At 38.9% G+C, this 15,104-nt stretch overlaps 1 protein-coding gene across 1 annotated transcript in view; it reads left to right on the top strand.

The window, feature by feature from the left end:
- Positions 1-13,501, top strand: part of sik2b (salt-inducible kinase 2b) — a 49,351-nt gene extending 35,850 nt beyond the window's left edge. Inside the window, 7 exon segments of the mRNA XM_058799514.1 lie at positions 2,129-2,360; positions 2,700-2,984; positions 3,903-4,063; positions 7,263-7,373; positions 7,898-7,989; positions 11,111-11,633; positions 11,635-13,501. Coding sequence (XP_058655497.1) covers positions 2,129-2,360; positions 2,700-2,984; positions 3,903-4,063; positions 7,263-7,373; positions 7,898-7,989; positions 11,111-11,633; positions 11,635-11,667 — 1,437 coding nt within the window. The 3' untranslated portion in view covers positions 11,668-13,501.
- The last annotated feature ends 1,603 nt before the right edge of the window (positions 13,502-15,104 follow it).

Here is a 15,104-nt window from a genome sequence, read left to right as displayed (position 1 = left end):
TTTAAAGGAAATACATACATTGCATATATATTACACTTCCACTTCAGAGTAATAAAGAAATTGATTATATGTGACCCAAGACCACAAAACCAGTCTTAAGTCGCTGGGGTATATTTGTGGCAATAGCCAAAAATACATTGTATGGGTCAAAATTATTGATTTTTCTTTTATGCCAAAAATCATTAGGATATCAAGTAAAGATCATGTTCCATGAAGATATTTTGTAAATTTCTTACTGTAAATATATAAAAACTTCATTTTTGATTAGTAATATGCATTGCTAAGAACTTCATTTGGACAACTTTAAAGGCGATTTTCTCAATATTTAGATATTTAGACCATCGTTCATCGTCGGAAAACACATATGAGAAGTTATTTTGTTTGATGAAATCCAAGAGCTTTCTGCAATGCAGCAATGCAACTGACACGTTCAAGGCCCAGAAAGGTAGTAAAAACATTTTTAAAATAGTCCATGTGACATCAGTGGTTCAACCATAATGTTTTACCTGTTTGGAACAATATGAGGGTGAGTAATTAATTTTTCATTTTTTAGTCAACTATCTCTTTAACATTTCACAGTTGTGGCTTTATTTTTCATAAATGTGACTTGAATTCATCAAATTGTGACTTTATAGTTCGCAATTTTTATCTCACAGTGAGACTTTTTATTTTTCAAAATTACGACTTTATCATAATTGTGACTTTCTATCACACAATTTTGACTTTATTTCTGGCAAATGCAATTTAATATTTCTAAATTTTGATACCGTCAAACCTCCTCCCTCTTTTACCTCGGTATACGGTATTACCGTGAATAATAAAAAATTATGACATAAGGCTCAGACAATGTCACCAAACTGTTGGTTTGTGCCTAAACCGTTCAGAAACTGAATACCAAACACTAATACTGAAACAATAACAAAATAACATGCACAACAATATTAACAACTTTTATTAGCAACAAATAGCAGTTTAGAAAAAAGTGCAAATACAACAGTCAAACAGAATTAAATTAACATAAACATCCAGAACAGTTTTTGCGCAGAGACGCGCACACAAATCAATTAAATTAAATCACACCGCCTGAACAACTTTTAATAACAAAGAGCAGCTTATAAAAAAAGTGCAAATAGACCCACAACAGTCAACCAGAGTTGAATTAACATAAACATCCATATTATAAAAAGTATTGCAAAGCGGCTGTCGGTGGACCTAGATGTTGTTGGTCCTGCATCGGAGGCGTTGAAACTGTTGCACTGAGTGAACTCGGGTCCATCCTCGCAGCAGTGAGTGGATGGTGGTTTCAGATATGCGACCTTAGGTCTGAGGTATTTCCATCTCTCGCGGTCACCTTTTTGTTGCACAATTTGCAAATTGCCTCGCCTGTATTTACCGCCTCTCCCTTCTCGTTCGTCGAAACCCAAATACTGCCAAACTGCAGAAGTTGTGTTCTTTTCGAGACCAGGTCACTTGGTGCGCGACTCGCCATCTTTCCCCCTCTCTCTCTTTCTCCTCCACGCTGTCACGTGATGACAACCAAGCATACACATTTTTAGGCATTAAATAAATTATATTTAATATTTAATCCTCGTCTCCTATATAAGTGCATTGTTTTTTATGACGGTATAACGGTATTGAAACTGATACCGTTGCTATTTTTAGATCCCGCGGTATACCATATTACCGTATTACCGCCCAAGCCTACTATAAAACTTACAATATGACTTAGTGCTGTATCTTGCAGTGCTAATATTTTACATTTGTGATTGTAACTTTGTTTTTGTTAATTCCAAATATATTTCTCGCAAATGCAACCTTATATCTCTAAATTACACCTTTTATAGACTTTTTATCTCAAAAAGTGACATTATATTTTGAGATTATAACTTTATCATCATAATTGCACCTATTTCACAATTGCAACTTAGTTACAATTATGCAAAATGGTTGCATAAGAGAATATGAAACTCAAAATATGATTTAATATCTTGTCTTGTGACTAAGTCTCAGGTTTGCGACTTTGAATTTATATGTCCCATTTGCGATTTCAGGTCCTCTAGAAAAGCTTTCCAAATACTTTTCGCTACAAAAAAACATTATATTTAGAGATCTTTACATTGTTTTGCAGGTCAACGGCTGCATGCTGGACCCCCTTCCCCCTGTGGCTGTTCGCAAATCAAGCGCCTCGTCCCCTAGCAACATGATGGAGACATCTATAGATGAGGGCATCGAGACAGAGGAGCTGGACACTGAGGATGATCATACTCATGTCTTCAATGCCTATCAGATGGCCCGCTTTGGTCAGCGCAGACACACGCTGTCTGAGGTCACCAACCAGCCAGGAATCATTACCAGCGGAGGTGGGTGTGGATTAAGGCTGATGATACACTGGGCAACTTTTTGAGCAATGTTGTCTGGCAACTTTGTGAAATGTTGCTGTTATCAGGCAACCAGGTGAGACACAGGGCCCGTAACCGATCTAAAGTATCCAGATAGAAATTTGTTACCCATTCTCAATGGAATAATGCCCAAGCATCAGCCTAAGGGTAACCAAAAGTTTATAGGTTCAAACTCCACTTCATAATCCCTGTATTAATAATATCAGTTTGGATAAAAAATGGCAAAGAAATCACAATAATCTATTTCAGAAGTGTTAAGACTATAAATCTTTGTCACCTCTGCCCTTTTTCTTTACCCAGGTAAACTGTTCAGCGTGGGTCATAACCCCTCTCTGGGTAGCGTGGACTCAGAGTATGACATGGGCTCCATGCACAGTGACCTCAGTCTACTGGAGGATGCACCCTCTCTTAATGAGGTGGTCCTGGCCAACACACCCGTCACCCGCATGACTCCACCCTTCATGAGCGCTCGGCCCGCTAACCCTGCCATGCAGGCGCTGAGCGCCCAGAGGAGAGAGACACACAACCGCTCTCCCATCAGCTTCCGCGAGGGCCGCAGAGCATCAGACACCTCACTCACACAAGGTGAGCAGCAATCTTGTGACTTTATACACTATCATTCAAAAGGTCAACAAGACTTTTTGTTATGTAAATAATATTTCTATTTTGCAAGGATGCATTAAAATGTACAGTAACACGTTTTCCACAAAAATGTTAAGCACAAATCAGCATATTAGAATGATTTCTGATGGATCATGTGACACTTATTTGTTACACTGATTAATTCTAATAAATAATATAATTAAAATAAAACTAGCTTGAAATTAAATAAAAAAATAAAATCATTTTAAGAAGTGCACAATTTTGCACATTTACTAACGGTCTCAAATGTTTGGACCCACTGAGGTTCATGCATTAGATTCAATATCTCGTCCTTCTCTTTTTCTCATGCTTACTGTTATTTTCTCACACATTCTCTCCCTGTTTCTCTCTTCTGTTTTCCTCTAAATGCACCACCCCCTGTCAGATGATTCATTGAGTGAATCACAGAGCGCTTTGAAGATTAGGCCAACTCGGTCCTATTGAGTTCTCTCATCCTGTGGCCTGAATAATTACCCTTAATCACTTGAAGCCCTAAAATAACCTGAGAATCCTTTTTTTCAACCCTCTTCCGTTCAGCAGCAGTGTAGTCAAGAGCCACTAAACGGCATTTTAATGTGCACTTGAGCGATGAATAAAGCATTTGCAGTCTGCCTGGACATATCTTCTCCTGAAATAGACTGATTAGCTACGTTAAGTAAGGTCACATGGTAGAACCACACCGGAGCAGTCAGAGGTGGCGTGAGGGAATGAGAGTCACTTCCTGTTTTCTGACACTCCCATGTGAAAATTCATGACCACACATGGATGTGGACACTGGGGGTGGAACATCATCTGATGATCTGTAAGTCATTCGGAAATAACAGTGCTATTATTCATAATCTTATTCCTCTCTTCATGTAGGCTTGGTGGCCTTTAGACAGCACCTACAGAATCTGGCACGGACCAAAGGTATCCTGGAGCTAAATAAGGTGTATGAGCAGATGGGCTCTGGAGAAACCCCTTCCCTGGGGCTGCTGAATCCTCAGGGCCATCCACATGACTTATTGGATCCTGCACTACAGGTCAGTCCACCAGGGAAGCTACTAGAAATCACAGATTTAAGCTAACCTGAGATCGGTTTTGTAGCATCCCTTACAATCAGGAATGACTAATGCAGAGGTTTTAAACTTAGAGCCCCCTGGATGTCTGCAGAAAAAAAGGCTAAGAACAACCTCCTTAGCCTATATATATACTGCCGTGCAAAGGCAAAAGACCGTAACTTCGATTTTGGTCAAAAATGAGTTATTGATATTTTTAGGACATTCAAGACATCCTTTATCATGTGCATAAGTATCTTGAGTCAATTTCGTTGTTTTTCCGAGAAAATAATGGCTGGTCTCAAACGTAACTTCGGAAAGCCCCGGAGAAACCAAGGCAGAACACTGTATAACACCAGTTACAGCTCTTTCACTTTGTTTGGATGCTCAAATTGAGTTACAGTGTTCTGCCTTTGTTTGTTTAACTGCACGTCAAAATGAAGTTACGGTTACGGCTTGGAGTCATACGGTGTTCTGCCTTTTTTTTTTACTGTCCATTAAAATCTGCCGCATTTAAATTACGGTGTAGACAAACAAATTAGACAGATAGGCTAGTCTTTACAGTGCTTTGTCCTGCTTGCTGGCGTTCACATACATTTCTGTGAAACAGGAAGCCATGGCTGGATAATTTCATGTTCATAATCACCATGGAGTGGCCAAAATTGTGAATATGAATGGGAATATACCTCAGAGATATTTTACAAATAAGAATTTCTAGGGGTACCAATAATTGTGTCCAACATGTATTAGAGAAAAACATTTATTTCATTATGATATTTCCCCCCATTTTAAATTCAGATTTTTGTGAAAGATCAAAAGGATTAACAATGCAGATTAATTTTCATAGCCTTGTTTGATCATATTCACCAAGGGTGCCTATATGTTTGGCCATTACTGTATATGTGCGTGGAGAGTTTGTGAGTGTTTGTGTGCGTCTCATATATAAATGTGCACGGAGAGTTTGTGGGTGTTTGTTCGCGTCTCATGTCTATGTGCGCGGAGAGTTTGTATACATCTCATATGTGTATCTGCGCGGAGAGTTTGTGTGTGTGTGTGCGTGCATTTCATATATATTTCAGTGTTTCCCCTGCCATTATTTTAGGGGGGCGGCCCGCCCCCTCAACGTGCACCCCCCCCCTTGAAAGTCAAGTTAATTTTATTTTATTTTCTCTATAGCGCCAGACCACAAAATAAGTAATTCAATGTTACCTTCCCTATAGAACAGGTCTATACCTTGTTCTTTATTAAACAAACTACATAGCCTTATGTTATTTATCTTATTTGCACGACGGCGTGTCATTTCTGTCTCTACGTCACATACAGAGAGTATCGCGCTCACAACGGAGTTCCGCCCCGGTTCGCACGCACACACACACACACACAAGTGAGCACTCCCACTCCTATTTGTAAATATTAAGCCGCAAAACGACTATTTAAATATGACTTCTGCCTGTCTCTGTGCTAATATATGGCGCAGACGCGCGGGTTTGTTCACTAACTTACTCATACAGAAGCGCGCGTGACGCTTGCGGCGATAACGTCTGCCGCCTCACTAATAAATGAGGACATAAATACATGAACAACATCTCCAGAACTGCTCTGAGAGTCACTTCATGAGCATTTGACCGTTTCATTTGAGAAAAACTATCCTCATATCATATACACACCGAAATGTAAAGGTATTCACGGCAACCCGTCAAAATAAAAGTTGGGTTTCACTCGTAGACATCGGGCAGAACGTAATTCCCGACTACTACTACTAAAACTATTAAAACCTTATCTTTAAGGAATAATCATACAATGTCTTCAATGTTATTATCAATATTAGATCCCCTTTATTTTCCCAAAATAAGATTTGTTTAACTTTTATTCATTAAAATATAAATTAAAGGAATGTTTTTTATGTGGGGAAAAAACGGAACACGCTTTCGTGAGTGAAGGTTTGATTTAAGACCTATACGGCGCCTCATATAATTGTGTTGGCAATGTTTGTAAATATTTTGCTTTATTTACTGGTATTTTAGCCTACATTATTTCTGAATGAAATAATAAAATGTGATGTACAGACTACTAATTTAGGCAGTTTTTTCTTCTCAAAACGCTTGTAGGAGTAGCCTTTTTTTTTTTTATCCATGCTGCAAACATCAAGACTCGTGGTTTTTTTTTAGTAAAGAAAACACTGTACTTTATTATTATTATTATTATTATTATTATTATCATTATTATTATTGGCAAAGAAAAGGTAAAAAATAAATAAATAAATGACTTTATTAACCGGTATTTTTTCTGCTCAAACTGGTTTTGGAACGGCAATAATACAGAGGAACAGGAACAGAAACTTTTAAATACCAGTTCTGCTCTGAGTGAACCAATGGAAAAAGTTTTTAAGCCCTGCTTTATGCAGTTGACCAATATCGGTATTGGAATCGGTCAATAGTTGTTTAAAATCGGTATTGGTCCAAAAAATCCAATCGGTTCATCCCTAATATATATATAGCATAAAATTCCATTCATTGGAGTCATGCTGGAATGTCCTGGGTACCAAAACCCTCTCAATCTCCATTTTTGGGAAATGAATTACTCCAAGAAGCACTGTGCGTTACTTTGGTTGGAAAGTATCAGAATGCCCTTACTTGAACTCTTCTACCCTTCTAACCTCCCTACTGACACACAGACAGCCCCGATTATGTAATTACGGGAGAAGAAGCAGCCAATTGTCAGTTGTTTACTGTCCATCCGGTAAGCCCCCTGAATGCGGCCATTGTTGAGTAACAGGCTGGTGCCCAGTGCTCCAATGCAGACTCACCAAAGACAGAGATTTAGTATGAATCAATGAATAAATACTTATGGGAATAACACACAGGGATACCGGCGCAGTGCAGGCGCCAATGTCTAGATGAAGTCCGAGGAAAACAATCTGCTCTAAATCGAGTTCATTTTACTAGGCTAATATAGCAGAAAAAGAGCAGTGAAAATGATCTTCCATTAGAGGCATGTGGCATTGTAAGGATTAGCTACTGGAGCAGACTGGCATGTTTTTCCCAGAATCCCTCTGGGTCAGCGGACAGCTATTCAGCCTTTTCATAACCAAGTAATGAATTCATGCATTTGAGTGCACAGCCGTCAATGTGGCTGCCTAGCGAGGCACTGACATGTTTTCTGTGTGCATGTATGGTTTGTGCAGGAGGAAAGAGGTCACCAGCACGACATGGCTCTGTTCTCAGGTGGAACACACCCCGCACTGTTGTCAAGGAGACAGAGTCTGGAGCCACAGTACCTCTCTCACAGAATACAGGTGACGTACCTTTACTTCTGCCAATATCATCTAAATAACACTCATCTGAGATGTGTGTACACTAATAAAGCACATTTCCAAAGCCTTACGGTCTATAAGAGTTGGTTACTAATAATACTTTGACATACATAACTATTACTACTGCTTTATCTCACCTGGTGGACCACATAGCAAGATCCTACCAACCTCTAAGAATACCCTAGAAACCACATAGTACCATTCCAGCAGCCGCACAAAATACCTTTTGTCAGTGAGTTTCGTAGTAGTTTCTTGACATTTGCAGATAATGTAATTTAGTGTTAAATACTCTAGCAGTTAGTGAATGGGATCAAATCTGACTCGCAACATTCTCTGTTTGTGTTATATCTCCCTCTCCATTTTCTGTCCTCTTTCTGCTGTCACTATCAATAAAAGTGATAAAAGGCCACAAGTTCACTGCAGTATTTCTGAAGATGTTCATGGCAGCGCAGAATGATTTCTACAGCTCTGCATTTCAAAATCCTTTACATTGTGTATCTCTACAGAAAGCCACACTGATGGCCAACAGCCCCAGCAGCTGCCAGATGTTCTGCAAAGAAACTCCTCGCAGTCTGGAGCAGCAGCTGCAGGAACACAGGTCCTACGGTTTACTCCGCTTTCACTTGATGTCAAACCTTTTATCTCTGAAGCATATTTTATTAGATTGTGCTGGTTTTAAAGGGTTAGTTCACCCAAAAATGAAAATTAGCCCATGATTTACTCACCCTCAAGGCATCCTAGGTGTATATGACATTCTTCTTCCATTCGGAGTTATATTAAAAAATTTCCTCGTTCTTCCAAGTTTTATAATGGCAGTGGGTGGGGGGGTTTTTTCAACTGTCCAAAAGAAGTCAAATAAAGTGCATCTATCCATATTAAAACATGCCTCACACGGCTCTGGGGGTTGAATAAAGGCCTCCTGTAGCGAATCGATGCATTTTGTTAAAAAAATATATATATTATCCATATTTAAAACGTTATAAACACTTTTCTCTCACTTCAGCTAATTTTCATTTTTGGGTGAACTAGGGTAAACGTACCTATTAAGCTCACGTACCCATTAAGCACACTTCCATTTTTGAGATCAGATTATAAAAAGAAAACTTTTATAATCCTACTTGATGTCTTAACCAATTGATATGTATGTTACTATATACCTCCTATAATTTCAAGTCAATCAGATCATTGCACACTGAGATATGTGTCTACAAATGTTCACACTGTTTGGCGGCCATTTTCAGAGCTGTCTGAAAACTTTCACCAAAAGAGGAGCCCCTTAAATGTGCATTTTTTAAGCCTTTTATTTTGGGTAGGTTTCACTACTTGTAAAATTAAGAGATTAATGTTCAGACTTTTGCATATTATAACCTGGAACTTGGATGTGGGAAATAATTACATTAGATCCAAAAGATAGTTTTAGCAACACAGCACAGATGCTACAGAACACAGTTAGCTGATTAGCTGAATAAGATTGTGTGCTACGCTAATATATTACTTCACAGTAAAGATCTGCGCAGGACGGATTTTTCAGTCCCACTCCCGCAAGATTCTGTCCAACTCCCGCAAAAATATATCTTATCTGGTCCCGCTCCCGCCCGCGACATTCATGTTTTGTCCCACTCCCGCCCGCATAAAAGTAATCTATATGGATTTTTTTATATGGTACATCGAAGAAATTTACATGAAATGGTTCTGTAACATCTCCTAAGCTTCACAACATCCCAGCATAAATGCTCCCGATAAAATATTTGTTATTTAGGCTAAGCATCAACTTTCACAAACCACTGTGACATTTGTATCAGAAAAGAAAGCATGGGCTGCTGAGTGCACGGTTTGGCATGGCAGAATGTGAGCAGCGTTTCCCTTATTATCACTAAAGCCTGACATCTCAGTTCATCGCGATGTCATAAAGCTCTGTTATAATACAATTAACTTTTCACAATGTCTACACTTCGTGTGTTAAAATGAGAGGATTCGTGAGCACGCAATTTCAGCACTGCGGTGATGGCCATTGCATTCCAGAAAGTAACAGCTGACTCTGTGATTGGCTACATTGCGCAACCCTTGTGTTATAAATAGAAATTCTGCCTAGCTTGCGCATGTTAATCATTTTAATGTTAATATTATTTTTAATATTTTTAATAACTTTTTGCTTTTGTGCAACAGATAAATAACAATTTATATGTTTTAGACATTTTATATTTACATCCTTTCTATTTTGTGGGAGTCCCGCAAATCATTTTATTCTCCAGCATCCCGCGCACACACGAGTCTCTTTCCGCCTGCACTCGCTCATCAAGAGTAGTCCCCGCGCCGCACTTGTTGCGTTGGGTCCCGCGGGAGTACCAGGTCTCTACTTCACAGGCATTACTGGCTTGTACTTTTACATCCATAATATTATAAATTGACCGTTTATTGCCGGTCTGTGGTTTTACACTGCTTTTATTTTTAAAGATTTCATATTATTTTAAGGTGAGCTTAAAGATTACTATGACTATGAAAATCACACAGATTCAGTGTGACATCAATAAGAAAAAAATAATTTCATAGATATTGTTAATAATAGTTGTTCATGTTAAAATATGTATGAACTTAATACATGACCTAGACTATTTATTTATTACATGAAGTTTATTAAAAATTGTTGCTGCTCCAATTAAGTTCAGTGTGCTCTCTTTAAGCTCATTCACATTGAACATCTATGGAAATACTTCATAAACATACATATAAACCGCTGGTTGTCACTTTAAGTTAAGTTAATGGATTTTCTATGGATTCTGTCAACTCAAATCTGCAGACTTGCTCTGATCTTTGGCAACTAGCATCAACTTGTATAGACTGTAAATCTGGGCAAAATTGTGTAGTGTACTCCAGCCATAAGAGAGTATAGATAAGTTGACATCCATTTAAAAAGAGGTTTCATAATGAGGCTAGTTTCTGTGTTCATCCCCATGAATTTTATTGTTTGTTTTTTTTTGTTACTTAGCTGAATGTGGACTAGTCTAGATGTTACAGTGTGCTTAGATGACACTTCATTATGAATATATAACTGATCGACTTGAATGCCTTGTTGCTTGATTTTAGTGGTCCGTTTTTTTTTTTTTTTTTTTGTAATTGAGTTTGTACCTTCAATAAAAAAACACTTTTTTTTTTTTACAATTATTCTTTAAATATTTTCCTTAAAATGAACAAGAATTTTTAATAAAACTATGTGAGCTTAATGGGAACAGGGGTGTGCATAAAGGGTACAGAAATGTACCCATTTAGCACAACCAGACTTTTTGAATTTAATGATGTATATCTTAATTGTAATGCTTTTGTCATTTAAAATAAAATGTAAATATTTTTGTGTGAGAGATTAATATTATATTTTAACATAACTTTTTACACTGAAACCAGTATCTTGTGCACTAAAAATGTCTCAATGTAGATTTTGGTGAGCTTAATAGGTACGTTTACCCAAACCCTTTAATCCTGTGAGAACACTTTTTTTATTAAGTTAACTCTTTTGAAAAGATTTTTAACTGAGTTAAGCCAAATGCAGTTTTAGAGTTTTTAGCTAAAGTAAATTTTTAAAATCTTTATATAATTTGTTATAAATTGCTCCCGCCATGAAAATAGCCACAGAAGCTGGCATGGCGTTCTACACAAACAAACAAACTTTCCCTTGATGTTAAACCGGTGATCTGTCTATTAAACCCCTTGTGTTTGATCTGCAGGCTGCAACAGAAACGTCTGTATCTTCAGAAACAATCCCAAATGCAGGCCTACTTCAACCAGATGCACATTGTGGAGGACCCTTACGCTCCCTGTGCAACCATGGGCCACCAGGACTCCGGAGCCCCACCTCAGCCGCAGGGTTCGATAGCACCAGCACATCAGCAGCCGCAGAGCCCCCAGGCCTCACCTCAGTTTGCACACACACAGCCGCTTGGCCCCCTAATGGAGCCCAACCCAGAATCCCTGACCTATGAACCCTACCTGGGCCATTATGCTCAAATGCATGCTCTGCCACAAAGCTTCTCCGCTCAGCTGCAGCCCCAACAGCCAGAGCCCCTGAACTACACCTACCCAGCCTGCGATCCAAGCCACTCCGCCCCAGGAGAAGCACTGTATCCGGAGCAATACGACTATCCGCTTGATCCCGGGCAGCTGCCTCCACCCACAGAGGGCGGCGCGGCTGGGTACGAAGGGCTGGCGTTGGCCGACCCATTTCTGGACAGCGAAATGATGGAGACGGTTGGACTCCCAGCATGGTTTTGTGCTGGTGAATTAAGCTGAGACTCGAATAACCAGTATTACCTTGATTTCTGACTCACTACGGATGAATTGACGGATGAGATGACGTCACGGGAACGGACAGAGTTTTGTACGTTCGACGTTTAGGTTGTGGCGAGCGTGAGCTGTAATCTTTATACTTCACGAAACTCCTCCCTACCTCCCTCCTCGTTCTCCAGTGGTCCCACCTGCTGCTCTCTCACAATAGAGTGCCGGATGGCGTGGCGTTCGGGCCAGCTGCATTGGGGGGCTCACCTCCTCTCGCCTCCGAACCGACTGCAGGATAGGAGCTGCTCGCTACGCGCCGTATGTAGCACAAAGACAGCCTAGATCTGCAATACGGAGCCTGCTCGACAGCACAATTAAATATTTACACGTTTTGTACTGAACAAAATCACTCAAAGCGTCTGACTTTGATTATAAAAGACTAGTCATGCGCACTCAAAAAGTGCAACGTTAGTTAAAAACACATGGCAATATTGAAGCAATATACTGATTCATCTGGAACTGAAAAAATGAAGCCATAAGTTGGAACTGCACCACCCAAAACTGCTATAACCAGATGTTTCTCAACTTTTAAACGGCCAAAACTGCAGATATTTGTGGACGAAGCTGTGATTTTGATCTTTTTTTTTCACTGGATTCCCTCCTCACACTCATCCTAAAGGCCCTAAAAATAACAATCTACTCTCCTTAAACCGCAACAGTGTTATTTTGTTTGCTAATATCGCAGTTCCTCAGAATTGGCGCACTGTGAAAGATGAGTCATGACTCTCTTTACATGCTGATGATTAATAAGGAGTGGTTTATAAGTCAGGTGACATCACCTCCATGGGCGATGTTGGTATGCGTTTAAATGATTTAGAAAATTCAGTTATTATTATTTTGGTGGTATTTACCCCTTTACACTAAAGAATACATCAGCATTCATGTTTAGTCACAAGACACTGGATAGTTCGGCCAATTCATTGCATTTATGACACAAAACAGAGATTGTTTTTGTTAGCAGCACTTAGTAAATCTGTTCTACTTGAAATGACGAGTCTGTGACTAAACTCAGATATCAGATACTCTACAGAAAATGATCATCACGCAAAACTGGTCACAAGATTTGAGGCTTTGTAACAGAACATGTATTAAGGCAGATAATATACTGGAGCACTTTGTCTAGCAAGCTAAAGGAAATGTAGCTGAGGAGACAGCAGATGGGTGAGGTGAACCTGCTCTGCTTGTTTCTTCAAATAAGAGACACAAAATTCATCTCTTTCCAATAACGTGCTCCAGCGCTCTCTCAAAGAAGGATGCAGAGAGAGCGCGACTTGGCGATTGTTTTGTGTAAAGTAGAGATTAGAAACTTTGAAAGTGCTTTCAAAATGCAACAAATTTTGTATTTAATGTGATAGTGTTCCGTGTGCCTTTTTCTTCTTTCTTTTAAGTTAAGATCCTAAAAGGATAATTCACCTAAAAATGAACATTTCTGTCTTTAATTACTCTCCCTCATGTCGATCCAAACTTGTATGGATGACTTTCATCTGTGAAACACTTTCAAGCATCAAAAAGAATGATGAAAGTATCGTGGCCCATACAGGTTTGGAGTGACATGAGGGTGAGTAAATGCTGTTGGTTTTATTTTGGGGTAAATTGTTCTTTAATAATTTTGTTTTTTTCGGTTTGATTCTGTTGGTATTGTTACAAGACATATGTAGACCCAGGTTTTACAAAGGTACAAAACCAAAGTCCCCTCAGAAGTGTTCCTGTATAACCCCACTGTGTGGAGTTTGGAGCTTCTTGGTCAGCTTCGTAACAGTGCTGTTTTTTTTTTTTTTGGTCAATCAGTATATGCCGTTTAAAAGTATTAATAGCAATATTTCTTATGAATAGTTCAGAAAGAACAGATTAGTGAATGTGTTGCCATATATCATAATCACACCTCCTGCTGGCGAACACAGTTCCTTAGACATCCTACAATTCTGCATTTACCTTCATGGTTGTTGACCACACATAAGCTAATGTGCTGTTAAAATTAAAAAAGATTTATTGAACAAAGCGTTTTGTGTCTGTTTGTTTTATCTTGTGGGAATTTAACTACATACAGAGTCTACTTTTTATGGTTTTTATGTGTGTATTCGGTAACTTACAGAGCCTCAGAGCTGAAGGTTTTAGATCCAGTCACTGTCTTCCACCGAACCTGCTCCCGTCAATTTTGCTTGACTTTGGGTATTTGTTCATACAGACTTTAGTTACTCCTCTAAACTGCTGTGTAAACGAGACATTTCTGCGGTTGTCAAACCCAAACTGACAGTGTGAACGTAGCGCTAGACGGATATGCCTGACCGTTACATAAATTGCGCCCTTTGCAGTGTCTCGCACATGATGGGTTCGCGCGCGTTCTAAAAAGACTCAGGATAGTCACCATGAAAACAAAATCCTTTTTTATTGAATATTTTATTGTGGTATTTATTATAAATGATTCGTTCGTGCACATATTTATTTTAATCCATGAGCACTTAAAAATTAAAAATGTAATGATTTGACGTCATTCTCTCTGTATTTTTCCTCTTTCTGAAAGTCGAGAAATCACTATCATGGAGATTTTTTTATTTTGGCCTTTTTTTTTTTTTTTTTTGGAGCATAGGAAGTTTTAGGAACACAAAAAAATAAATTTGATGGGGTCTCCAGTTATATGACTTCTGCTTCTGAGAAACCCTGAAATGTGAAAGGGTTCCTATTTCAACAACTGGTACAAAAGTATAATCCATTGAACACATTTTAGCTTACTTCTATCCCTACATTTTTGACAGGAATTAAAACTTCTAGGCTTGGTTTCATTCCAGTCAAAAATTAAATATGGCATTGCCCTGACTAAGGCCTATGACATGACTCTTCCTTGACTTGCACCTGTCACTCACATGAAAACACTGCAACAATTACAAAGCAACAATCCACTCAACTGCTGATGCACAAAATCAAGTTGCACAAAATGGAGTTAAAAAAAAAAAACACATTGAAAAACAACTGAAAAGCAGTGTAGTGGGGAAAATTCTGCCTCTTTCAAACACTCAAAAAATCATAGAAATTACAAAGTATTTCAGGTTACATCAGTCAATTAAACAAATGAATGCAGTTTTGGAGTGTAGGGGGGTTGTGGGTTTAATTATGTGCATTTCTGCTTACGAAACTTTCGATTCCCGTTTCAATTAATTTGTTCAGTGGCGTTCAGTAGAGCGTTTAGAGTTCACTCTCCAAGGGAGCTTCCTCTTCTCTGCTGTGATTTTCACATGACCCCGAGCTCTCTTGTTCTCATTCACACTTCCATGTACGTTCTCGCCCTTTCTTTCTCACTCACTCATTCTGATCACACATGAGGCAAGAGCCCTATTTCCAGACAGCTCACCACACAAGAATGCTCACAAAATACACAAGTGGAGAAACTGT

This window comes from Onychostoma macrolepis, chromosome 15, assembly GCF_012432095.1.
Source record: "Onychostoma macrolepis isolate SWU-2019 chromosome 15, ASM1243209v1, whole genome shotgun sequence".
In the NCBI taxonomy this organism is placed as follows: Eukaryota; Metazoa; Chordata; class Actinopteri; order Cypriniformes; family Cyprinidae; genus Onychostoma; species Onychostoma macrolepis.
Note: the sequence above shows the minus strand (reverse complement) of the source record. Positions and strands in the feature narration are given on the sequence as shown.